Below are 27111 nucleotides of genomic sequence, written 5' to 3' on the forward strand. Positions count from 1 at the left end.
AAAACTTATTTTGTTTATGTAAATTGTTGCGTGCTGATGTTTGTTCCTGAAGCTTCTTGCGTTCCTATTTTTGTTTGTGAGACTGGTTGCCTGTTGATTCTTTGTCTGTATCAAACTTTTACATTGATCTTACTCCTCGTAAAACTGATTTTGTTCATGGAACTTGACGAGTCCTGATTTTGGTTTGTGGAACATTTTACGTGTTGATTTTTTCTCCTCGTGAAACTGATTTTGTTCGTGCAACTTTTGCGTGCTGATTTTTGTTTGAGGAACTTAATCCGTGCTGATATATGTTCATGAGACTTGTTGCATGTTGATTTTTCTCTTTGTGAAACTTGTATAATTATTTTTCTCCACGTGGAATTGACTTTGTTCATGAAAATTGTTGCTTGCTGATTTTCGTTCGTGAAAATTGTTGCTTGTTGATTTTTTTCCTCCCAAAACTTTTACACCGTTTTTACTTTTTGAAAAGCTGATTTTGTTCATGGAACTTGTTGCTTGCTTATTTTAGTCCTTAGATTTTGTTGCCTGCTCGTTAGTGTTCGTGAAACTTGCTGCATGTTGATTTTTTCTATTTGTGAAACTTGCACGTTGATTTTTCTCCTCATGAAACCGATTTGGTCCATAGATCTTGTTGTCTGCTGATTTTTGTTCGTGGAATTTGTCACTTCCTGATTTTATCTCATGAGACTTATTGCATATTGATTTTTCTCCTCGTTAAAATGATTAGACATTGAAACATTTCATCTTGCGACTGATCATTCGTGGCACTTGCTGCGTGCTGATTTTTTTTTCTCATAGAACTTGTTACATGTTGATTTTCGTCTTCGTGAAACTTGTGCATTGATTTCTCTCCTTTTGAAACTGATTTTATCTACGGAACTTGTTGTATGCTGATTTTTGTTAGTAGAACTTGTTGCTGGCTTTTTTTCTTTAAACTTGTTACATGTTGATTTCTCTCTTCGTGAAACTTGTACATTGATTTTCTCCTCGTGAAACTGATTTTATTCATGGTTCTTGTTGCGTGCTGATTTTTGTTCGTGAAACTCACTGAATGTTAATCTTTTCTTCGTGAAAGTTGTACGTTGATTTTTCATCTCGTGAAAATGATTATTCATGGAACTTAATGCGTGGTGATTTTTCTTCTTAGAACTTGTTATATGCTAATTCTTCTTATGATGAAATTTGTATGTTGATTTTACTCCTTTCGAAACTGATTTTATCCATGGAACTTTTTGTGTGCTGATTTGTGTTCCTGGAGCTTGTTGCGTGCTTGTTTAATCGTGAAACTTGTTAAATGTTTATTTTTCTCTTCGTTAATTGTGTACATTGGTTTTTCTCCTCGTGAAACTGATTTTGTTCATGGTTCTTGTTGCATGCTGATTTTTGTTTGTGGAACTTGTTGCTTGCGGATTTTAGTTCTTAAAAGTTGGTGTACGTCGATTTTCCTCTTCGTTAAAATTTACTTATTTATTTTTCTCCTAGTGAAACCGATTTTATTCATGGAACTTTTTGCAGCCTGTTTTTTGTTCGGGAAATTTTTCGCGTGCTATAATTTGTTCGTGAAAGTTTTTGCACGTTGATTCTTCTCTTCTTGATTCTTCTTTTCTCTTTTTGAAACTTGTAAATTGATTTTTGTCCTTGGAACTTGTTGCTTGCTGATTTTCTTCATGAAACATTGTTTTTTCTTCTCGTGAAACTGATTTTTGTTCATGGAACTTGTGTCCTGCTGAATTTTGTTCTTGGAATCAGTCCCATCCTGATTTTAGCTCGTGAAACTTGTTGTATGTTGATTTTTTCCTCGTGAAACCTGTTCATTGATTTTGAAATTGATTTTGTCTATGAAACTTTGAAATTGTAGCGTGCTTAATTTTTGTGAAACTTGTTACACATTGCTTTTTCTCTTTGTGAAACTTATACATTGATTTTTCTCCTCTAAGATTGATTTTGTCCGTGGTTCTCGTTGCATGCTGATTTTTGTTTGTGAAACTTTTTGCTTGCTGATTTTTGTTCTTTAAACTCGTTGCACGTTGACTTTTCTCTTCGTAAAATTTGTGCATTGATTTTTCTCCTAATAAAACAGATTTTATTCATGGAACTTGTTGCGTATTGATTTTTGTTCGGGGAATTTGTTGCGTGTTGTTTTTGTTCGTAAAACTTCTTGCACGTTGATGCTTCTCGTCGTGATTCTTCTTTTTTCTTTTTGAAACTTGTACACTGATTTTCCTCCTCGTGTAACTGATTTTGTTCATGGAAGTTATTGCGTGCTGATTTTTGTTCTTGGAATTTGTCCTATCCTGATTTAAGTTCGTGAAGCTTGTTGCAGTTTTATTTTCCCTTCATGAAACTTGTACATCGATTTTTTTCCTCGTGAAACTGATTATTCATGGAATTTAATTTGTGGTAATTTTTGTTCGTGGAACTTGTTACATTTTGATTTTTTTCTTCATGAAACATGTACATTGGTTTTTCCCCTTGCAAAACTGATTTTATCTATGGAATTTATTGCGTGTTGATTTTTGTTTGTGGAACTAGTTGCGCGCTGCATTTTGTTCGTGAAACTTGTTACATGTTAATTTTTCTCTTCGTGAAACCTTTAAATTGATTTTTCTCCACGCGAAACTGATTTTGTTAATGGAACTTGTTGCATGTTTATTTTTCTCATCGTGAAACTTGTACATTGATTTTTCTCCTTTTGAAAGTGATTTGGCTCTTGGAACTTCTTGCGTGCATATTTTTGTTCGTAAACTTGTTGAGTGCTGATTTTTGTATGTGAAACATGTTTCATGTTGATTTTTCTCTTCGTGAAATTTGTACATTGATTTTACTCCTCGTAAAACTGATTTTGTTCACGGAACTTGTTGATTGCTGAATTCATAGAACATATTGCGTACTGATTTTATTCGTGAATTCAACATGTAACAGAAAGAATCAATGCAAGAGAAAGAATCAACATGAAATAAGTTTCATAAACAAAAGGGGTTCGCATCAAGATCCACAAACAAAAATCAGAACACAAGAAGTACCATGAACAAAGTGCATTTCACGAGGAGAAAATCAATGTATAAGTTTCACGAAGTGAAAAATCTACATGCAACAAGTTTCACGAACAAAAACGAAATCAGCACGCTCAAGTTCCATGAACAAAATTAAGATTTAACAAGTTTCATGAACAAATTCAATTTCACGAGGAGAAAAATCAATGTACAAGTTTCACGGAGAGAAAAATCAACATGTAACAAGTTTCACGAACGAAATGCAGTACGCAACAAGTTCCACGAACAAATATCATCACGCAACAAATTCCATTGATAAAATCAATTTCACGAGGAGCGAAATCAAGGTACAAGTTTCACAAAAAAAAATTAACATGCAACAAGTTCACGAACAAAACAAGTTTAACGATTAGAAAGATCGATGTAAAAGTTTCACGAAGAGAAAAATCAACATGGAACAATTTCCGTGAACAAAAATCTGCATGAGTGTTTTCCTCCCAATTTAAAAATCATACAGATCCAAAACGTAGAATAAACTGGCTATTGTCAATGACCAGCCATAGATTACAACGGTGGCTCTTGCATAAAATAATTTGACGGAAGTTGGAGTGGAATTGGCGGGATCAAAATTTTGAAATTAGATGAATTATGGACGGAAGATGGGGGAGGGGCCATATTTGGAATCGGTTGAACCGGGATTGAAACTAGTAGAATCGGCAGTAGAACCGCTGTAACCAAGGCTCAGAAATGGGGGAAAGGAATTTGATTTCACGTTATTAAAAAAAATTGAAAAAATGTGTTAGGAATGATGATGGTGTGCCATAGGGTCAGTCATAGTGTGACACGATGGGGTGAAATGACTCGGTATATTATGGAAGGTTGGCTTTCAAAAAACAAGAACCAATGGATTTAATGCATGATTTTTAACAAAAAATATTTGGAAAATGTCTTACAAATATGAATATGTATCATAGGGATGCCACGAACCGTTCACATATTGACATCTTGGCGTGAATTTCCATGGAGGGTATCGCATTGAGGGGTGGCTTTTACAAAATACGAATCAATAGACGTTAAGCATAATTTTATTGAGAAAATATCAGCAAAATGTTGTAGGAACAATGGGTATCACAGGGTTGTCACTGGAGGCAGCCACATATTGTCATGGTGACGTGAATTGCCGTGGAGGCCATCACGTTGAAGGGTGGCGGAGGGTGTCGTTTGCCATCCACAGTGTGACTTGGCAACCTGAATTGCTTGTGACTAAAATGGTCTACAGCTTAAATTTAAGGCGGGAGGTGTTAAAACAATTTTCCAGTGGTTGGGGGACTGAAATCTAAGATCCAGTCAATGCAAAGAGGCATTTCCATTAAGAACTTTCAGAAATTGCCTTTAATATGGCTTAAATTTGCCTTTAATAAATTCATCTTTCTTTAATTTACGCTTGTTTTTGCGTATATTTTATCCTAGTCTAGCATATCAGGCCGGATTGTTTCAACCTTAACATAAGCAAACATTCCCCTACTAGCTAAGTATTAAAGAAATCTCGAAACGTCTTGAAATACGTCTTGTCGGTAAAATTGGTTATTAGGGGTCCTCCTGATCGAATTGGGTGCTAGGACCCCTGATGAAATTGGATGCTAGGGTCCTGGTGGAATCGGATACCAAGGCTCAATGGGAATTGAATGCTAGGGCCCCTGTTGGATTTGACTGCTAGGGCCCCGTTGAAATCGGCTGCTAGGGGCCCAACGGAATTGACTAATAGGGACCCCGCTTGAATTGGTTTCTAGCTCCCTCCCCTCATGGAAAAGGTTGCTAGGGACTCCTATTGCAAAAGGCTGCAAGGGCCCTCCATTGGAATTGGATGCTATGGTCCCTGTTGCAATTCCTCTTTTGCGCCATGGTAGAATCGGGTGCCAGGGCCCCGTCGATTAGGCTAGGGGTTTAATCAAATTTGATTCTAGTACCCCAGGTGAACTGGATGCAAGGGGCCCCGGTGGTTATGATAGGGCCTCAGAAAAAAATAGGTGCTAGCCCCCCCCAGTGAAATTGGATGATAGGGCCCTCGTTGGTTATGTTAGAGGCTCAGTGAGACTGGATGCTAGAGTTTCCAATGGACTTGGATGCTAGGGGCCCCATTGGAAGTTTTTGCTAGGGGCCCAGTTGAATTGATTGCTAGAGTCCCTAGGACCCCGGTTGAAATTGTTGCTGGGGCCCGGGGGGATAGGTTAAGCGAGGGCCCGTGATAAAATTGGATTTTAGGGCCCGCGACGGAATTGGATGCTAGCCCTCCCCCCAGTGAAATTGGATGTAAGGCTCCCGGTGGTAAGGTTATGGGCCCCAAAGAAATTGGATGTTAGGGCTCCCCATGGGATTTGGATACTAGGAAGCCCCATTTGAATTGGTTTCTAGGGTCCCATTGGAATTAAATGCTAGTTGTTGGTGAAATTGCTCGCTAGGGGTTTGATGTCTTAACCATCCCCCCTTAGCTTGTCCTGAAGGTTTTTTCCTACCCTTTGTGGGTTATTAAGAAAAAACTCTCTATTATGTAACAACCAAACCCTAATAAATAACACCAAAGAAATCCTAAAATAAAAAATTCCTGGCCTGCATAGGTATTTTCACACGCTCTTAGGTTTTAATAATAACAATCAAGGAAATCCTGAAGTAAAGAACCCCCTTAGGTATTTTAAAGACTCTTTATTATGCAATAATCTTAGAAATCCTTTGGTAAAGCAGTTCATGAAGGTTTTTTAAACACTCTCTATTATTTAACAATCTTATAAATTTTGGGGTAAGGAAGCCTTGGAAGTCTTAGCTTTTTAAAGAGTGTCTATTATGTAACATGCAAAACATATGACATAATTAACACCTGCATCTCTTAGAAAATAATTAACACCTGCGTCTTGAGGGAATCGCCGTTCAACTTAAGTCGTTAAACTGAGAAAGGAGTAGTGGGTAGGGTTCCGTTTAAAGCACTTATGGCGTCACTACTCCTTTGTATTTTCGCCTGATTATACCTATGCCTAATAATAAGAACGAAAAATAAAACTTAGAAATACTTTGCAGCTAGAGACAAAACAAAAAAATCCAATATTTTTAAAACCCTCCTTTGGCACTAAGACTTTCGCAGTTGGAATTTTCTTTTCCTTATTGATTTTCCATGTCATTCCTCCATGCGTCTCATCCTGAGTCCCCTCGATTTTAGTATTATTTTAAAACCTTGATTAGCTTTTTAATTTCCTTTGCTCTTTTGTTGTTCATGATATATAATAAAAAAAAACTATTGTCTTCACTTTCCCAATATTTTTAAGACATTCCTCTGGTGCTAGGACTTGACGGTGGACATTACCGCGAAAGCATATTTTATTTTTCCTAACGGGTTGAATATTTTCCGTAGTTCTGTTTCGTTCGTCGCCTTACTGAAAAACAATGATATTAAATTTCAGTAAGATTTACAAATAACTGGCATGGAACCAACACTTTTTCTTCTCAAATATTAATTTTTACAAAGGTACAAATGTAGATCACAGAATATTCAGCAAAAAAATTAAATTTTTCTCTTTAAAAACATCTGGCTCTTAAAGTACAATATTTAAGATGCAGGCTACAAAAAATTACTGGATTTCCAAAAGGTAAAACCTGCAAAATACTGCCTAAAGAAAATATTGGGTATATTTCATGATTTCTTTAATTCTGTTTCAGAACATCAACATATTCGCTATAACCCACTTCGTGGAGACTGGGTCCTGATTTCACCTCATCGACTCCAAAGACCTTGGTCAGGTAAAGTTGACAGTCTGCAGGAAGAACTGCTCGAAAATGATCCAAAGAATCCATTGTCTCCTGGAGCTACCAGGCCTAATGGAGCTGTAAGTGACTCTCCCTTTTTTTGTTTTCAAATAAACAAAAAGAATCTTCCCATCACTATTAGAAAGAACTCTAAAAAACATTGTATTATCAACTTCAGAAAAATCATGATTTTAGTCTAAAATCATTCTTTCAGCTTTTCATCCGCTTCACTGTAAGTTTTACCATTTCATTCTATGTCAGTTTTACTCTGGCGGAATTGAGATTTTTGGATGGACTGCTTAAAATTTTAAATACCTTTTTGCTTTCGACATATCAAGGACGAATCATCTCAAGGGAGGAGAAACATCCACATATCAAGGGCGGAGGAACATCTTGCGAAGGGGGGAACTATTGTGACAAGAGCACCAATAATTTACCAAATTGATAAGTTTATTTAAAAAAGAGTGAGAAACCGAAGAAAACACAGAATGGGGGTGTCAGAAAAACCTTGGGGGGTCCCCCTGGATCTGCCAGTTTGGCATATTCCGTGGCTAGAATTCTAAATACTTTCCCTCTTGTTCAGCTGCCTAAAATTTTTAACACCTTTTTTTAATTTTTAGGCTTGAAATTTGAAGAGTTTTCATTCTTTTGTTTTTCAACAGATCTATCAAAATGACATAACATTGTCCTAAAACACATCTCATTTTATGCAAGCCTTTGGTTTAAGATAATTTTCATATTTCTTGCTTCTATATAATTTTACTCAAGTTATTCCTTTGGGAGTTTTTTTTGCAACGACTGTTCTTAGAGATTAATCTCTTTACCTTTCAAGTCAAGATTTTTCATAGCATGTTGTTTAGTATGGGAACAATGACTTGAATTTGAGTTGTCTAAAATAATTGGCAATGAGTGAAGTCAGCTTTAACGTACCAAGGACATCAAATTTACGACGCTTCTTGCCCCTGGGCCCATCTTAGGTCTAACCACATCTAAATAGAACAATTTCCTAAGATTTTCCTTTTTGTTTTTATTCGAATTATGAAGTTTTTAGGGCAGTGCAACAATTGTCAGTATTGCCACGTTGAACCGTGAAAAAAAACATGCAAAAAGGATTAGTTCAGCTTAATAGCACATTTTGTCCGTAAAAATACGAACATTATCAATATGTTGATTTCCAAAAACAACTAGACCTAATAAAGAAGGTTGCACCGTTTTTAAACTGCTTGGTGTCTTTCTCCATTTTTTTTTGTCTTTTTTAATTTTAGTTCTTGCTACTACCAAAACTGCAAAACTGAACATTGAGACATTTTTCACCAAAAATAAACTCCCAATTTTTAGTTTTTTTTTGGTTTTAATATTCAGTTCACAAAAAAAAATTAATTAAAATTTATAGCCTACAAGTAAAATAATAATGTAATTATTAACCAGTATCTTTAGGCTATTTTATGTCCAAAATTTTATAAGCAAAATTTTATCTGTTCGAACCGTTTATTTCGACCTATTGACTCAATTGTTTGTTTCAGAACCTTCAGCCAAATATGATATGATTACATATTTATTGAAGTTTTAACTTTTAAGAAAACGCTTCAAAAATTGATTTATATTATTTTTTGTTACCTTTTTACGAGTTGGACAAATATTTCAAGAGGGGGGGGGTGTCAAAACCCCAAACCTTACCCCCCCCCCCCACGATTACGGCTTTGTCTCAGGGTCTCCGATTTGAATATCCGATAAATAATATTTATGAGGATCAGTGACTTGTTGACTCTATATGTGTAATGAGAAACACTCGCTTCAGCGACGTAAATATTTTCAAAATTGAAGATTAATGATTGGTTTGGAGTTAAAGACACTTACGCAGTATTTAGATAGAAATTCGCCATCAGAAATAATTAGATTTTTTACCACTATGACTTGAAGTCATTTCATTTCAAGCATCATGTACAAATCAAATCGAGCTTAATGAATTTATTTAGTCATGCTGGGCTTAAACTTGGTTTGGTATTTTATATAGGAGCTATTAAAAGGTTGAACAAGTCAAAAACCAATAAGAGAAAAGGAATTCATTATTAATGAACTTCATTCTTAAAGAAGTTACACTGTTAAGAAATTCAATGTTAACGTAGGATTTGTGAAAAGTTTTTAATTATACGAAAAGCTTGCTTTTATTATATAGCCTTTAAAAAAAATGTAAGTAATGAACCTATTCATATCAGAATCTTGATCTGAATAATTAAATTTACTTCAATATGGGATTACAATTCTCTTACATACTTTTAGTGGAAAAAATACACTCTACACGATCGAGTTTGATACCAAACGATACAAGACTGGGTTAATTTCAATTTTGTATTTGTTTCTTAGGTAAATCCACATTATGAGTCAACTTATGTATTTAACAACGATTTTCCTGCTCTTCTACAAGAAGTACCAGAACCAGACGTAGATTCCGGTGATCCACTTTTCAAAATAGCAGGAGCAAAAGGAAGTTGCCGAGTTTTGTGTTTTCACCCCAAATCAAATATTACAATCCCATTAATGACTGTTCAAGAGATTAAGAGAATTATTGACAAGTAAGTAATTTTTTATTCAATCGAATAGCGATCAGCTGTGACGTAATTCCTGCTCCTCTCTTATAGGGGATATTAAAAAAATAGATTTTTCTCATTATATATATATATATATATATATATATATATATATATATATATATATATATATATATATATATATATATATATATATATATATATATATATATATATATATTTATATATTTATATATATTGGTACGTGGAGTCGAAAGGTGCAAGGAGAAGCAAATTATCAGATAAACTCTGTGGAAATCAAATTAATCAATCCAGCTTTCAAAGGCGGATAGAGGCTTATGGCCTCAGCACATGCGTCAGGTCTACAATTATTTTCAAAAGGTATTATTGGTGGAATAACCCTATTTTATTTGGCTTTTAATCTGGGAGGGGCCAAGTTTCACTCATATTGTAGTAGATAGTCAAGCTAGGGAGCAAGTTTCAATGCACCTATTTTACGTTCAAAATATATTGTACTGAAAGAAAAGAGAGAATACGTTCGTATAGTTCTTTTACAAAACTACTGCTACTAATGATAATAATAATAAATCACTTGAGCACCAAGCCATCTGAGGTAAATACAGCTGCTCCTGCAAGTCCTCCATCCCAATCTATTCCAAGATTTCCCTCTTTGCACCTTCCTAAGAAGTTCCGACGTCCTTTAAATTTTTTACGAATTTCTATTGCATATTTCTTTAGTAATTTCCTCACATTCCTATTTGTGGACGACATGCATTTTGTTTTACCCAAGATAAACAATCGAAAAGGACGATCTCTGTCAATTCTTTAACTTTTATCCATAAAATGGGCCCTAACCATTTCAACCTTTCTCATTATAGCCCTAAAATTTGGGATAGAACCGCGTTTTTTTTACAGCTTATTGTTTGAAATACTGTCAAAGAGGTAGAAAAAATAATCTGAAGACAATTAGTTCCTCTGGTAAACTGTAACAAACCCTCACAAGACTTCTGTGTTTCGGAGCCATATTTGACCACTGTTCTTACTGTATTTTCCTATTTTCTAATCTTGGTTCGCATACTTATCTTCCTAATATTCTAAACTTTTTACAACTGTGAAAACACTCTTGGCCTTAACCATTTTACTTTTAACATGCCATAAAAGGAGAGAGCCATCACTAAAGCTCTTCTGTCGACTAATTAAAACGCTTCTTGATAATCTATAAAACTGAGGACTAGAGGATTATTGTGGCTCAGAAATTTCTCTATTATTAACCTAAAAGTGAAAATTTAGTCGACGCATCTTTTGCACTTTAAAACAAAAGTGTTCTCTTAAAACTTTATCTGCTGTACCTCCAAGTGTAAAAGGTATCATCATACCAAGTAATTTGCTTCCTAAGGAATCCAAGCTAGTGCCTCTATCATTACCACACTCACTCTTATCACCTTTCTTAAAAAAGCGTTTATTTGAAGTTTCCCTTAAATCGTAAGGTACTTCTCGATATTTTGAAAATCATTTTTATATTCTCCGTAAATTATCTCTAACTTCAAAACCATTTTAAAAACTCATCTACCACACTATTAGGACCTGAAACTTAATTTTTCATTAAGTACTGTCCCTAACTTTTTTTGTAAAATAGAGCTTCCTTCACCCCCAAAATCCTTCACTTCACACGCTTTTTTATTCTTTTCTCTATCTTTGCCTGTCATTTGATCACGGTTTAGTACATTCCCGAAATCATCTTCCTATCTCTCTTTAGCTCTTTCCTTATCACTGATTGATTCCCCGTGTCTACCTTTAATAGGGAAAAATCCAGATTGCCTATTCCCTTTCAATTTTTTAACATGCCAATACAATATATTACTACTACGCCGTTTGGCTGCATCTTCCAGATCCTCAGCAATTTTGTTCAATATCTTCACTTCAGACCTCCTTAATTCAAATTTTTTTTTCCATTTTCTTACATACCTCTTATTCTCATATAATCTATCACTTAAATAATTATAATACAAACCCCTCCTCTTTTCTACCAACCTTAAAGAGTTTTTTTACCTAATATTTTAAGCCCCATTTCTAACTTTCATTCCAAGATACTACCTGCCGCCTCCCAAACTATTTTCTTATGTCTGTTGCATCCATCTTCTACATTTTCAAATTTTAGACTTTCCAGTTTCAACCCTTTTGTGAAAATTTCTCAAAAATTCTCACCCTATCGTTTAATAACGTCACAATTTTCCAGAATGTAGTCACTTCTCCAAATTTTTACGTTAAATTAACTTTAGACAGTACCAGATGATGGTATTTAGTTTTTACGCCAATAGTACAACTCCTGTATGAACTAGTACCGGATTTGTATCGATCGTGCCAATCTTCAATTTTTAAGAATATAATCAGTAATTTTGCCCGTCTTACCGTCAAGCAAGTACTTTGTTTACTTATGAGCCCTCTTATGACCAGTTTTGTTTATAACAAGATTCTTACGCCTAAGAAATTTTGGTATACTCATCGTTATATGAATCATTGTTATTTTACTTTCCCACACCAAATTTAAATAGACTAGGATAACATCTTTCCTTGTTTCTATAAATCTGGGCATTAAAATACTCTAATAAAAATATAACATTTCTAAACTGTATCCTGTCTGTTTTTCTTCTAACTATAAGCAAAATTCTTCTGATTCATACTTATCGGCATCATTCAGTACATTATCTGCATCATTCAAGATTGCCACTTTGTGGTAATCTTAAAGCTATCTCATAATGGTACTTGTGTATTATTCAGAACACATTTAATAAGTGAAGTTAGGTTTTTTCGAGAAACAAACTACGATTCAGGTACATTTTAATGAAATATCTCGTACTTGTTCATTATTCAATTGCTGCAATTCAATTCAGAATAAACTCAAGTATTTTGCTGAGAAAATCCGGTTTCGTAGCCACAAAGACAAAACTCAATTGAGTTTGCTACGCATAGTGATCGAAGATAGTATCTGTATCTAAACATGGATTTTGAAATGAAGATTTGGGATGTGCCAAAGGCAGAAAAAGAGGCAATTATGTTTTTGGCAATTGTATTTTTCCTAATATTTTCGTCATATTTTTTTTCATAAGATTTATCAAAAGTTTAGGCTATATATTTGCACATTAAGGGTGGGGGGGGTGCATTATATCAAATACCTAATCTAGCCTAACCACGTCTTTATATAAAATGTTTAATTAAAACGTACATGCATCGTAGTTTGTTTCACGGAAGAACCTAACATCACTTATTGAGTGTATTCCAATTACTTTTAGTTTTAGCTTCATTATTTCTTCTCAGTCAACTTTTTAACCTACAGTAAATGTATGCGCTGTTGCCGGCTGGACGCGTTTTAACTATGGTTAATATCTATACGGCTCACTAGTCACAGTTGACAATTTTAATGGAATACAAGAAAATCAACTCGCTATTTTCCGTTCTCTTGTATATCCAGCATTAAAAGAAAAAAAAATGAGTTTTTGTTAGTATCTGCTATATGGATGGTTTAGGCATTTAGGGAATAGGCAATGTCTGTTGGTACGATCCTCAAATGTATTTGAAGCTCAACATTGCTTTATACAATGGAAGAAAATTTTAAGGTTTTTATTTTTGAGTTGAATTATTTTATTTATAGACCTACTTTCTGCTAGGTTTAACCTATTTCAACCCGTTCCACAATAGGAGTGGTAAGCATACCCCGTTCTACCTAAAGTCGTATGTCGACAGCATAATGCAGCTTGATAAACTAGCGCTGCGATGCCTGAGGGCAATCGTACCATTCAATATCAAACAGTTCGTGGTAACGAACTGTAGTAAGGAGCGACCCGGCTCAATAGTAACCAAAACCCTAAAAAAAATGGAATCTTGATACCAATAGCTACATCAAAAGAATTGTATCTTAATGCTGGTTTCAAATATATAAGTTTCATCAAGTTTAATCTTACCCATCAAAAGTTACGAGCCTGAGAAAATTTACCTTATTTTAGAAAATAGAGGGAAACAACCTCTAAAAGTCATAGAATCTTAACGAAAGTCACACCATCAGATTCAACGTATCAGAGAACCCTATTGTAGAAGGTTCAAGCTCCTATCTACGAAAATGTGGAATTTTGTATTTTTTGCCAGAAGGCAGATCATGGATGTGTGTTTATTTGTTTGTTTGTTTTTTTTGTTTTTTTTTCCAGGTGTGATCGTATCGACCCAGTGGTCCTAGAATGTTGCGAGAGGGCTCATTCCAACGGAAATGAAAAGTTCTAGTGCCCTTTTTAAGTGACCAAAAAACTGGAGGGCACATAGGCCCCTCCAACGCTAAATATTTTCCCAAAGTCACCAGATCAGAATTCTGAGATAACTATTTTATATATAGCTATTTTATAGATAGCTAGTCGAAAAACCTTATAACTGTGTCTTTGAGGACGACTTACTCCCCCACAGTCCCCGTGGGAGAGGCTACAAGTTACAAACTTTGACCAACGCTTACATATAGTAATGGTTATTGAGAAGTGTACAGACATTTTCAGGGGGATTTTTTGGTTGAGGGAGGGGTTGAGAAGAGGGAGATATGTTGGGGGAACTTTCCATGGACGAATTTGTCATGGGGGAAGAAAATTTCCATGAAGGGACGCAGGATTTTCTAGCATTATTTAAAAAAAAACATTGAAAAAATAAACATGAAAAAGTTTTTTCAACTGAAATTAAGGAGCAGCATTAAAACTTAAAACGAACAGAAATTATTACGCATATGACGGGGTTACCTCCTCCTAATACCTCGCTCTTTACGCTAAAGTATTCATAGTAATTTCAACTATTTATTCTACGGCTTTTGTGACTCAGAGGTCATTCTTAAGAAATTGGGACAAAATTTAAACTTTAGAGCAAAGAGCGAGATACTGACGAGGGGGTGAACCCTCTCATATACGTAATAAAAATATGAGAATACAGAAGTTCGTTACGTAAGCTAATTTGTAAGTTACGTATATCTTTTGCTAAAATAAACATTGGTAAAAAATTAAAAGTTCTAGTTGCCTTTTTAAGTAACCAAAAAATCGGAGGGCAACTAGGCCACCTCCCCCGCTCCTTTTTTTCTCAAAATCATTCGATGATTTGAAAGCCATTTAGCCAAAAACATAAATATGCAAATTTCGTTTTAATTACTCATCTGCGCAGGGCCAAAATCAAAACTTGCATTGATTCAAAGACGTTCAGAAATTAAACAGAAAAACAAGTTTTTTTTTAACTGAAAGTAAGGAGCGACATTAAAACTTAAAACGAACAGAAATTACTTCGTATATGAAAGGGGCTGCTTCCTCATCAACGCCCCGTTCTTTACGCTAAAGTTTATTTTACTGTTTTAAAAAGTAGAGTAAAGAGAAAGAGTCAGGTCGATTTTACGACCTGAGAAAAGTAGAGTTAAGAGAAAAGTAGAGTTCGATCTTACAGAATTGGGACAGAAAGGCCAAGTTCTATTGTAAAGATCGAGGTATAAAGGTGGAGGAAGCCCGTCATACACGGAGTTCTTTCTGTTTGTTTTAAGTTTTAATACTGTTTCTTGCGTTCAGTAGAAAACCTTTTTTTTATTGGGATAATTTTTATCAAATAATCCGAAGAAATCTACCTCCCCCTACCTGGAAATCTCCCCGCGAAATTGTTCTCTATAGATGTTTCCTCTCACATAAATTCTCCCCTGGGAAATTATCCAAGGACAATTTCATCCTCGCTGCAAATTACTTCTGCTACTGCTACTATCACTACTACTACTAACAACTCACCGCAGCACTAAGCCACCTGCGGCCAATACAGCTAAACACGCTCCTACTCCATCCCAATCTACTCAAAGCCTGATTCATTACACATTCCAAGGAAGTTCTCATTTCCCTAAAATATTTCCTTACGACATCCACCAACCCTAACCAAGAACGACCTGCTTTCCGTTTAGACCTAGATGGTTGGCTGAAAATGACAATCTTTGGCAATCAGTCATCATTCATCTACAGAGCGTGCCCTAGCCATCTCAACCTTTCTCTGATTATAGGCCTAGAAAGTGGGATTGGACCACACTTATTGTACAACCTACTGTTTGAAATACGGTCAGTCAGTCGGGTACCCATAAAAATCCGCACGCAATTTCTTTCCCCTAAAAAAATTTTTCTGGGCGATTCCATCGGAAAAATACTTATTGCCATACTTTCATTTGAAAAAAGACTTGTTTTATTTAATTTCTAATCCATTTCAGGTCATGGTGGAATCCTTCCTGCGTGGAAAACTTTTCCTGGAAATCTCCCCCCCCCAATGGAAAATTTATCTGCCGTGGAAAGTATCCCGTTGGAGAATTTCTCCTGGTGGTAGCTCCTTCATGCAAAATTTTTCCCGCGGTAAACCCCCTCCCTCCCACGTAAAAGTCACCCAGAGAACTCCGACTCCGCTGAAAATTTCCCCGAGGACAATACCCAAGAGCATATTTACATTTCAAATAAGGCGTCAACGAGAAGGCAAGATAAATAAAACGAATTTTGTGTATAAGTTCAGGAAAATTCGCCCCGTATAAAATTTCCGCTGGAAAATTGACTTAGGGAAAATCCATCTCAATGAAAAATTCTCCCCCTAGAAAATTCATACACAAAAAAAAAATGTCCGTAGGTTTACAGTTTCAAATAACAAATACTGTACTTACTTACTTGTACTTGGGTCACGTTCGAGCCTTGTCCAGGCCCATCGTGGCATCGAGAATTTGTCGACATGCGTCTCTCCATTGCTCTCTTTCAAGTGCGATTGGCTCGATCAACTGGATCCATTGTCTATTCCATCGGTGCCCGTGCTTCTTGAAACCTCCCACTGGCTCGAGGTCGGCTCTAACTGTTGATAACCATGTCTTTTTTTGTTCTCCAGGCTTCTTCTTCCAGTGCGCAAGGGGTTGGCATTTCAAGCACTGTTTGCTGAACGAGTCATCCGGTCGGCCCAGTGTATGCCCGAATCATCGTAGACATCTCACTTTGACAACATCAGAGACAAGTGGTATATCACCACATCTTCTTCTGATGACATCGTTACGGACGCGGTCAGAGAGACGCAGGCCAATAATACAGCGAAGACACTTGTGGTGGAAGACATTCAGGTTATTAGCTTCCCCAGCTCTGAGGGGCCACGTTTCGCAACCATAAAGAAGCACAGAGAGGACCAAAGCGTTATATATCCGGAGCTTTGTTCGAAGGGAGATTTCATTTCGTAACCAGAGGCACTTCCGAAGCTGGATGAATGCTGCTCAGGCTGCGGAGATGCGGCTTTGTATTTCGCTTAGAGCTTCGCCCTTGGGATTTATTAGGGAGCCTAGATATTTGAAATTCTGGACGTCCTCGATTGGGATGCCATTAAGTGTGATTGGAGTTTCATCTAGCCCAGAGGTGCGCATCGATTTTGTTTTTGATTGGCTGATCTTTAGTCCAGTAGCAAGGGATCTAGCAGCAATGTCGTCGATCATGAGCTGTGCTTCTATTATCGACTCAGCCAAGATATCCACATCATCGGCGTAATCAAGGTCTGTTATTGATAGTGCTGGACTGATTGTCACACATTTGTATTTGTCAAGAGTCTTCATGATCTGGTCAATGACAAAGTTAAATAAAATAGGCGATAAGGCACAACCCTGTCGCACTCCTTTGTCAGTTGATATTTTTTTTTAGATTTCTCCGTCAGCTCTTATAAATGCCTTCGTTCCCACGTAATAAGCCTTAATTAAACGGACTATCTTTTCGGGCACTCCATCATCCCTCATTGCATCCCAGATGGCAATTCTCTTTACCGAGTCAAAAGCCGTTACAAAGTCGATAAAGACTTGTATTGTTTCCTGCTGGTGTATAAGGCGGTGTTCCAGGATCTGTCTCAGGCTAAAAATATGATCGCAACATACCATACCAGGTCTGAATCCTGCTTGATTTGGCCTCGTCCGATCATTTCTAATATTTCTGAACCTATTTAATACTATTATTGTGAAAAATTTTGCAGAAATGGGTATCAGGGAAATTCCTCTATAATTTTTACAATCGGCTCGATCCCCATTCTTAAATACAGGAACTATTATAGAGGTCCTCCACTCTTCAGAGGTCCACCCACCCAGACATCCGTGAGTAATTTGTGGAGCTCGTCGATAGCCGCTTCTGGAAGGGCCTTGAGAAGTTCAGCTGATAAGTCGTCAATGCCAGGGCTTTTATTATTTTTTAATAGTTTTACGGCATGAATAATTTCTTCTCTGCTTGGAGGGGAGATATTGCAATCCTCATACACGAATGGTGACTTAGAACTGCTGTGGGATGGAATGGGATGGCTGTGGTCATTTTCTGATGGGTGAAGAAGCTCCTGGAAGTGAGCACGCCATCGTTCAATGAGATCTTCTTTGCTCGTGAGAAGCTTGTTGTCCTTACTAAGTAGCTTGGGGGTAGATTTTTGCTTCTTTTTCCCGGTTGATTCTCCTAGGAGCTGGTAGAGTTTCCGTGAATCATTGCGTGCAGCAGCTTTTTCCATTTCACAAGCTACATTAGACCAATATGCTTGTTTGTCTGCCTTAGCAGATTTGTGACATTCTTGGCGGAGTGCTTTAAAAGAAGCAGAGTGTTTTTCAGTCATTTGTTTCTTCCTTAGAGAGAGTTCTATTGTCTTCTGAGAAATCCATCTTTTGGGTTTTTTGTCCCTTACTCCGAGAATTTCTGTAGCTGCCTCTTTCACTTGATTTCGGAACTTGATCCAGCACTTTTCTATATTTAGTGATGGGTTAGAATTTTCTTGCTCGGTCATGGCACTTGTCTTGGTCTCAGAAATTGCTTGATTGGTCTTAAATTATCGGTCATTATCTTGCAACGCCGTGAAACGGTTTGTAAGTTCAAGCATAAAGGTCTCTTTGATTTCAGGGAGTTTGAGTTTCGCTGTGTTTAGGATGCGTCTAGGTGCAGACACTTTTTTGGAGCTGAGTCTGAATCTAACTTTTGATTTTAGTAATAAATGGTCGGATCCACTTTTTGATCCAGTGTCCACCCCTCTGTATACTCTCGAGTCTTTAATCATTGACTTCCAGCGACGAGAAACAAGTAAATAGTCAATTTGGGCGCGGGTTCGACCATCTCGGGATCTCCAAGTGTAAGTGTGGCAAGGTTTGTGTTTAAACCATGCATTAGCCACACCGAGATTATTCAGAATAGCAAACATGAGAAGTCTAACTCCGTTAATGCACCGGTCGCCCAAACCGTGGTTGCCAATGGCCCATTCAGAATCGTTTAGTCTCGTGCCAATCCTGGCATTGAAGTCACAACCGATCACGAGGATTTCCTTACGAGGAATTTTATTCATAGTCAGTTGGAGGTCAGCATAGAATTTGTCTTTCAAGTGGTCAGGGGCGTCACGAATAGGAGCATATACAGATGGTATTGTCAGGTTATTACTCTGACCTTTTAAACGGGCCATCACAATTCTGTCAGACACTGCTTCATAGTCAAGGAGTCCCAATGCTATCTTGGGTGTCATGATTATTCCCACTCCTGCGAGGCCGGATCCATCCATTGGGCCAGAATTGAATAGTATGGCCTTTTTACCCGAAGGAGCTTTTAGGTCAAGTGTCGTTTGTCCATTTAATCTTGTCTCTGAAACACAGAGTATGTCCAGGTTATATAAATAAAATTCTTCAGCTACGAAGGCTTGCGTTAGTGAACATTTGATGGAACAGAGGTTCCAGCAGCCGATATTCAGGCCATGTCTCCTTGATAGTATGGTAGCTAGCTCACTTTTCGACGAGGTTGCCAGCCTCGACGCATGGCTTAATGCCGGGAATGCCGTAGCCAAATTCGCTCTCATATTAGACATATTCAACATAATTCTGGATGTTTCTTCGGTATGATTAACCGCAGGGGCCCCAGTCCTACGGGTCACCCGAAGCAAGTTGGCCGTCACTTCGCTTGGCGTGAAGCTAGGTGACGTTTACACCCTCTCACCGCTATAAGGTGTGCTGGCGGGTTTGCTCTACTGCCTAGGGACGGAACGGGGGAGCATCCTTGCTTGCAACGCCACCACCGCCGTGGCAATTTGCAAGCTTAGCTTCCACCTTTGCTCCCACCTAGAATCAGTAAAGCCTTCAGGAGAGGGAACAAATACTGTATGCAAACAGTGGGTGAATTTCATAACATGTGGTCCTTCTTCCAAGGGCTGTGGGGGGTCATATCATTCCCAAAGGCTTAGTTATTGAACCTTTCATCTATACTGGACAAAACCGATATCTCAACAGTTTTATCGGACAACTATGGGGTAAAAGGGGGTATAAAAGGGTGGGTAGGTAGTTGCCATCCAATTTTTTGATCACTTAAAAAAGGCTCCAGAACTTTTAATTTCCATTCAAATGAGCCTTCTCCCAATTTTTTAGGACCATTGGTTCGATACAATTGCCCCTAGAAAGAACAAAAAAGACAAACAAATGTAAACGCATCCGTGATCTTTGTTCAGGCAAAGAAAATACAAGATTCAATTTTTTTTAAGATGGGAACTTACAAGTTTACCGTAGGTTTCTCTGATACGCTAAAACTGAAGGTTAAATTTTCAGTAAGATTCCTTGACTTTTGGGAGCCGGTTTCACATTTTTCGAAAATCAGGCAAATTGTCTCAGGCGAATAGATTTCGATGGGTTGTATTAAACTAAATAAATCTCATATATTTTGAATAACCATAAAAAGCCAATTCTTTTTATGTGTCTATTATTATTAAAATTCTAGTTTTTATAATTTCAGTTAGTATTGGGTCGATTCGATCGTTACCTACACTTTGTACTACAAACCATTTGATACAAGGAAGTATTTTAGTCAGTACAAAACGGTAGGGTTGGTAGGCTACACCTGTTTATCTCACAGAATTTGAAGTATGGCATGCCCTCTATGAATTTGGTTGGGTTACAAACGCTGCTTTTAATTTACTTTCAGATGGTGTGAGGAGCTTCAAGAACTAGGAAAACATTTTACTTGGGTTCAGATATTTGAAAACAAGGGAGATCAGATGGGATGCTCCAATCCTCATCCACACTGTCAAATTTGGTCTTCATCTTTTCTTCCAAATGAGCCTAAGCTGAAAGATTCAAACCAAAAAGCATACTGGCAGAAGTATAAATCTGTCATGCTTTTAGACTATATTAACCGTGAACTTGAGAGGAAGGTAAGCCTTTTGAAAATAAACAAACAATAGCCTAAGTTAGCCTTTAAGTAATTAAGATTGACTTAAGTCTTAACCTACTCAAAACTTAGAGCCACATCTACGAGGGCTGAACACCGAATTGAATGGAGAGATGCAAAGCCGTGCTAGGCAAAATGAACAATTAATCTGGCATTTTTTGTGGCAGTAACAAATTCACATTAGTGAACATCTAGTAAAGGTAAGTAGTAACCACAATGTTTGATAATATCAAATATTGATATTATCAATACACCAATTGAGTAAGTAGTAACCACAATGTATTGATATTATCAAATATACCAATATACGATGACGTGATGGATATATAAAGCTCCTGTCACTCCTGAAAATATTTGGCAAAGCTTCTGTCTACTCCTGAATATAGTAGTATTTACATGACTTCATTTCAACCAAATATGGGACACCCAGACTTATATAGGACGCCCAGAATATCTCTTGCACCCTTGTGGTCTTTCGAATGACGTCATGGATATATAGAGCTTCTGTCACTCCTGAAAATATTTACCTTCAATATTTATGATCAGCCCTTAATATGAGACAAAATGTAGACGTTCATGCCTAACAGGTTTTATTTAGTCACTACTAGACATCTTCTGATTTTATCCACTTTGACGAGTTAAATGGTTCATAAGCCTGTTTTAAAGCAACTTTTGAAAGTTTCAAGGAAATGCCCAAGTGACCAATCTTTACCTAATTCATCAATGGTAATGCTTTTATATTGTGACTATAAAGAAATATCTTTATTTAAATTTCTAGTGAAAAAGGATAATTTTTTTTTTTTATGAATCAGTTGGCAATAGAATCATGTCTACGCTGTCACGTTTTGAACGTCATTTTGACACTCAAGATATTTACAATTCTAATTCAATTCTGAAGACACTCAAGACATTTATAATACGTTTAAATTCTAAGGAAAAATAAAACGTAAAATATATAAAATTGGGCAAAAACTTTAGTCAATACAACGAACAAAATACAAATGTAGTTAGAATGTTTCATTTTCAAATTTCCAGGCTTTTCCTCGGAAAACAAATTATACGATATGAGAAAACAAAAAATTCCGTTTAAATAAATACAAAACACACTAGATATAGAAGGAGAAACTGGGTCAAATCTATCTAATGAAGTGCTCAACACAGTAAGTGTGAAAAACTACCCAGTGGATCAGAAACTATACACAATGTGACCTTTTTTTCACGATTTTTTTTTTGACGAAAATAACAAAAAAGGTCATTTTTAGAGGCGAATACAAAAAAAGTTATTTCTTAAAATCATGGGAAAGGGCAAATGACCTATCCCTATTGGCACCTCAAAGTAAAAAGTGAAGATGAAACTGAAAGCGAACCAAAATTGTTGCTTTGCAGCACTAGTTTATACATCTATAAAATTAGCTCAAATGATCCGACGAATCGTATTTCCATATGTTTCTAGGATTATGCAAGACTAACGCTTTCCTGAAACTACAAAACCCATCCATGAAAACCAAGGATTTTCTTTAGGAGCCAAAAAACAACTCTGAAGCCTTCAGAAAGTAACAGACGAATCTACCTTCCCACAGCTTTTCATATTATAATGTTAAATTTAAATTCTTAACAATTTAATTCTTGTGTGCAACTTAAATTGGCTTAAGAGCCAAAGCAAAAAAATCAGTGCCAAAATGAATAAGCTGAATAGCAAAAAATGAGTATTGTGTGGAGGATAAGAAAAATTGTTTTCTGATAAGAATTGAAATATGACAGTTGACATGAGAATGATAAGGAAGAACTTTACTACAGCAGATGTGAATTTAATAAAAAGAAAATATATATAAAAGTTATGTTTTGTTTTATTTCCCTTTTCATTTTATGTTGGGTGCTGCGGTAGTTTCTTAGAGTATAGAGAACTATACACAGTACTGACTGCTTTTTGCCTTCCTCTACTTGCTTCGCTTAAACAGATTGTAGGTCAAGCCTTCTGCCTTTGCTTCTTGCGAGATGCTAGGCCTATGACCTTTAAATGACGATATCCACCGACGATATGATGATGACAGTAAAATGACCACTGGCATTGCTAATAGGAATGCCATAGTGCAGTGATCAAAAATGAGTTTAACTGCAAGAGAACTGAAAAATAAAACTGTAAAAATGTCTTTTAAGGAATAATGTGATTGATTTCAAAATTAAGTTGCAAACGCGAACCAATGAGTTTATTGCACAATTTTTACCAAGGAACTATAGGAAATTGGATTCTCTTTTTCTATTTCATTCAGCTGATTCTTATTCTATAGCAATAAATCTAGAGTGACAATGAGATGAAATTTAAGGAAAAGTAAATTATTCTGCCTTCTATTCCAAACGCCGGTTTTCACTAATAAATTCTGGATTTTTCTGTGGCATTAATGCACTAACAAATGCCATACCCGCAACACTGGTTAAGATTACGCATTAACCCTAAGATCAGCGGCCATTAAGCATTTTTGATAACATTGAGTATTTTATGGACGCAAGAATTACTTTTCCACTACCAATCTAAAAATTTGATAAACGTCAACATAAAAAGAAGTGTGTCATTCCCTAATACTTCCTTTAATTTTCAGATCTGTCTGTCAAGATCTAATTTACCTTCCTCCTTTCATCTTAATTTTAGTTTTAAAATGTGCCACAATTAGCACTGTAATAAATAGTCATAGGTCTAGTTCAAATGGGACTTCCTAGTAACCTTCAATTTTTCTTCCAGGAAAGACTTGTCGAAGTCAATGACTTCTGAGTTTGTCTAGTTCCTTATTGGGCAATTAGCAATGCAATCAGTCATAGGTCTAGTTCAAATGGAACTTCCTAGTAACCTTCAATTTTTCTTCCAGGAAAGACTTGTCGAAGTCAATGACTTCTGAGTTTGTCTAGTTCCTTATTGGCCAATTAGCAATGCAATCAGTCATAGGTCTAGTTCAAATGGGACTTCCTAGTAACCTTCAATTTTTCTTCCAGGAAAGACTTGTCGAAGTCAATGACGTCTGAGTTTGTCTAGTTCCTTATTGGGCAATTAGCAATGCAATCAGTAGTCATAGGTCTAGTTCAAATGGGACTTCCTAGTAACCTTCAATTTTTCTTCTAGGAAAGACTTGTCGAAGTCAATGACTTCTGAGTTTGTCTAGTTCCTTATTGGGCAATTAGCAATGCAATCAGTAGTCTAGTTCAAATGGGACTTCCTAGTAACCTTCAATTTTTCTTCCAGGAAAGACTTGTCGAAGTCAATGACTTCTGAGTTTGTCTAGTTCCTTATTGGGCAATTAGCAATGCAATCAGTAGTCATAGGTCTAGTTCAAATGGGACTTCCTAGTAACCTTCAATTTTTCTTCCAGGAAAGACTTGTCGAAGTCAATGACTTCTGAGTTTGTCTAGTTCCTTATTGGGCAATTAGCAATGCAATCAGTAGTCATAGGTCTAGTTCAAATGGGACTTTCTAGTAACCTTCAATTTTTCTTCCAGGAAAGACTTGTCGAAGTCAATGACTTCTGAGTTTGTCTAGTTCCTTATTAGGCAATTAGCAATGCAATCAGTAATCATAGGTCTAGCTCAAATGGGACTGCCTAGTAACCTTCAATTTTTCTTCCAGGAAAGACTTGTCGAATTCAATGACTCCTGGGTTTGTCTAGTTCCTTATTGGGCAATATGGCCCTTTGAAACCATGTTACTACCTCGAAGACATATTTTAAGACTAACCGACTTGACTGAAGACGAAAGGATAAGTTTGGCAGACATCATGAAGAAACTTACCATTCGATATGATAACCTTTTTTGTACTTCATTTCCATACTCCATGGGCTGGCATGGTAATCTTCATATTTATTTTGCTTATAAGTTAGGTAAATTTCTTTTACGTAATTAGGTAATTTCTTTACTTTCAAGCATCTTTTATTTGTATTTGAAACAATACATTAAAAATCTATAAGAAAGGACTTTTTACCCTCTTAAGTACCCATACTTGGTTTTCATCTTATATCCTGCCAAATGTAAGTACATTGTTACAAATAGAGGAATATAAATGGTTACATTCATATTCATTTGAATGTTTCCTATAAAACAATCTGCTGGACTTCAGCTTGATGCTAACACCTCCTTAAGCACCCACATTGGGTGTTCATCTTTTATCCCACCAAATATATATATATATATATATATATATATATATATATATATATATATATATATATATATATATATATATATATATATATATATATATATATATATACATTCTTGCGAATAAAAGAATATCATTGGTTAAATCCATATTCATCTGAATGTGTCCCGTAGAACAATCTGTTAGACTCTAGCCTAATGTTTGGTGGTAATTTCGCTGCATCCCAATGCCATTTCCTTATTGAATAAAACAGAATACTTAAAAGCTGTATTTTGTCGCAAGTTTTTTATTTTTATCCTTTCAGGTTAAAACGTGTTCCGGTGAACTATCAATAGTAGATATTCAAAAGGATGCTACTACTAACAATTCACAGCAGCACCAAGCAGTCTGAGGCCAAAACAACTACACACGCTACTCCTCGTACCAATCAATCAAAATCTCCCTCTTTGCGACCTTTCAGGATGTTCTCCTTTCCCTTCAATTTTCATTTATGAAATCCTCAAACTCTAACTGTGGACAACCTGCTTACTGTTTAGCCCTAAATGGTTGACCGAAAAGGACGATTTTTGACAATCTGTCATCTTTCATCCGCAGAACGTGTCCTGGCCACCTTAAGCTTTCTCTCATTATAGCCCTAGAAAACAGGATTCTACCGAATTTTTCGACGATTTAGTATTTAAAATACGATCAGTGAGACGGGTATCGTAACCAATCCATAAACAATTTCGTTAAAAATATCCGACAGATCTTCCTCTGTCTTTCGAAGCGCCCACGCTTCACAACCACACTTGACCACTGTCATCACTTTGGCTACCAGCATTCTAATTTCCGTTTGCTTCTAAACTCCCTATTCTCCTATTTTTTCAAAGGGTATTTCCTTAAAATAGGCATTATAGGCTAAATGAAGGCATTTCTAGTTTCAGTAGATTGCTATTTGATTTCATACTTGGACGATAAAACTTTTTTCTCGATGAGCCGTTTCAAAAGTGACCCCAGTCCTTATGCGATGTGGATAAGAGTAGAGCAGTAAGTAAATCATGATTTAATCCTATTCACAGGATGGTTTTTAGGTATATGACCGAGTGAACGAATTCATGTTAGTAATTTAGGTTTGAAAAACCTTTTTCATAGGTAGCGCAATACTGCTGCCTCAGTAATGAGCGATGAGGGCACAATGTATTATTTATTTATTTTTTGGTTTCTTCGTTTAGACGAGGGCACTTCGTATCAAAGGAGCTATTGTAAAAACTTCGAAAATGCCTCATTCTATTGGAAACTGAAAGGTCTAGTGCCCTTTTTAATAGTTAAAATGGAGAGCATCCTCTATCCTCCCGCGCCCACTATTTCTCCAAAACATTCAATCAAAATTATGAGATGGTAATTTGTTCAATGTAGTTGAAAGATCCGAAAATTATGTCTTTTAGGATGACCCCCCCCCCCACAGCCCTCAGGGCAAAGGTTGTTAGATCTGCCCTGGGGGCATTTAAGGTGTGATCGTAGAAAGTGTGATCATATAAACTTCAGAGGGGGATCGTTGGATTACCTATCATAAGTTTTAGTACCGTTTTAGAGATTCTGATTGATCGGAGGGTGGATATAACCCTATACCTAGTTTTTTCCCGAAATACATCTGATAGGAATTTTGAGACGGCCATTTTTTGTCTTAGAGACTTCGAAAAGAGTAATTGTAAAAATAATTGGAGGGAAGCTAACCCCCCTCCCATACATTTCCCCAGCACATTCGATCAAAATTTTGAGATAGCCATTTTGTTCAACGTAGTTTAAAGATTCGGAAATTATGTCTTTGAGGATGAAAACACCCTCCCCCCCCCCGCAGACCTTAGGACAAGTGTTGTAAGTTATGCCCTGGGAGTATTCAAGGTTTATATAGGAAGGGTGATTGTACAAACTTTGGAGCAGGCTCATTGGATTGCTAATCAAGAGTTTTAGTGTGCCTTTTGAGATTGAGAATGATGGGAGGGTGGTTAGCCCCCCCCCCTCTGTCCTCAAACTCAACCTTGTATTTTGCAACCCAATGAGCCGCCTTCGAAATTCATCCGATCAATGTTCTATATAAACCTTAAATACCCCTGGGGCACTACTTACAACGATCTCAAAATTTTGATTGAATGTGTTTGGGAAAACTGTGGGTGTGAGGCGGGTAGTTGCCCTCCAATCATTTCATTCAACAGCCCCTTCAACACACGCGGAAATTTTCAGCCTACTAAACATCGTCAACCATTCCTGGGAATTTTTGATTCGCCCGCTGGACAACCTGCGTGTGTTTCTTATAGTTCCATACGGTTTCTGTATATCCCAAAGTTTTTGCCTTAGTAGTCCTATTTTTAATAGCAGTAGTAGAATTAATCTTAGTAGCCTTAGCTTTAGTTGGTAGTTGCCTGAAAAATTTTGAGTTAAATTCAGTC

At 36.6% G+C, this 27111-nt stretch overlaps 1 protein-coding gene across 2 annotated transcripts in view; it reads left to right on the forward strand.

Moving 5' to 3' along the window:
* LOC136042218 (galactose-1-phosphate uridylyltransferase-like) overlaps window positions 1-27111 on the forward strand; it is a 37838-nt gene that overhangs the window by 7011 nt on the left and 3716 nt on the right. The window contains exons 2-5 of one of the 2 annotated variants that reach the window (XM_065727153.1): window positions 6702-6868; window positions 9153-9361; window positions 20299-20527; window positions 24158-24407. In XM_065727153.1, coding sequence (XP_065583225.1) covers window positions 6702-6868; window positions 9153-9361; window positions 20299-20527; window positions 24158-24407 — 855 coding nt within the window. The remainder of the gene's footprint in view (window positions 1-6701; window positions 6869-9152; window positions 9362-20298; window positions 20528-24157; window positions 24408-27111) is intronic. The other variant, XM_065727154.1, reaches the window with a different exon arrangement.

This window comes from Artemia franciscana, unplaced genomic scaffold (assembly GCF_032884065.1).
Source record: "Artemia franciscana unplaced genomic scaffold, ASM3288406v1 PGA_scaffold_75, whole genome shotgun sequence".
Taxonomy (NCBI): Eukaryota; Metazoa; Arthropoda; class Branchiopoda; order Anostraca; family Artemiidae; genus Artemia; species Artemia franciscana.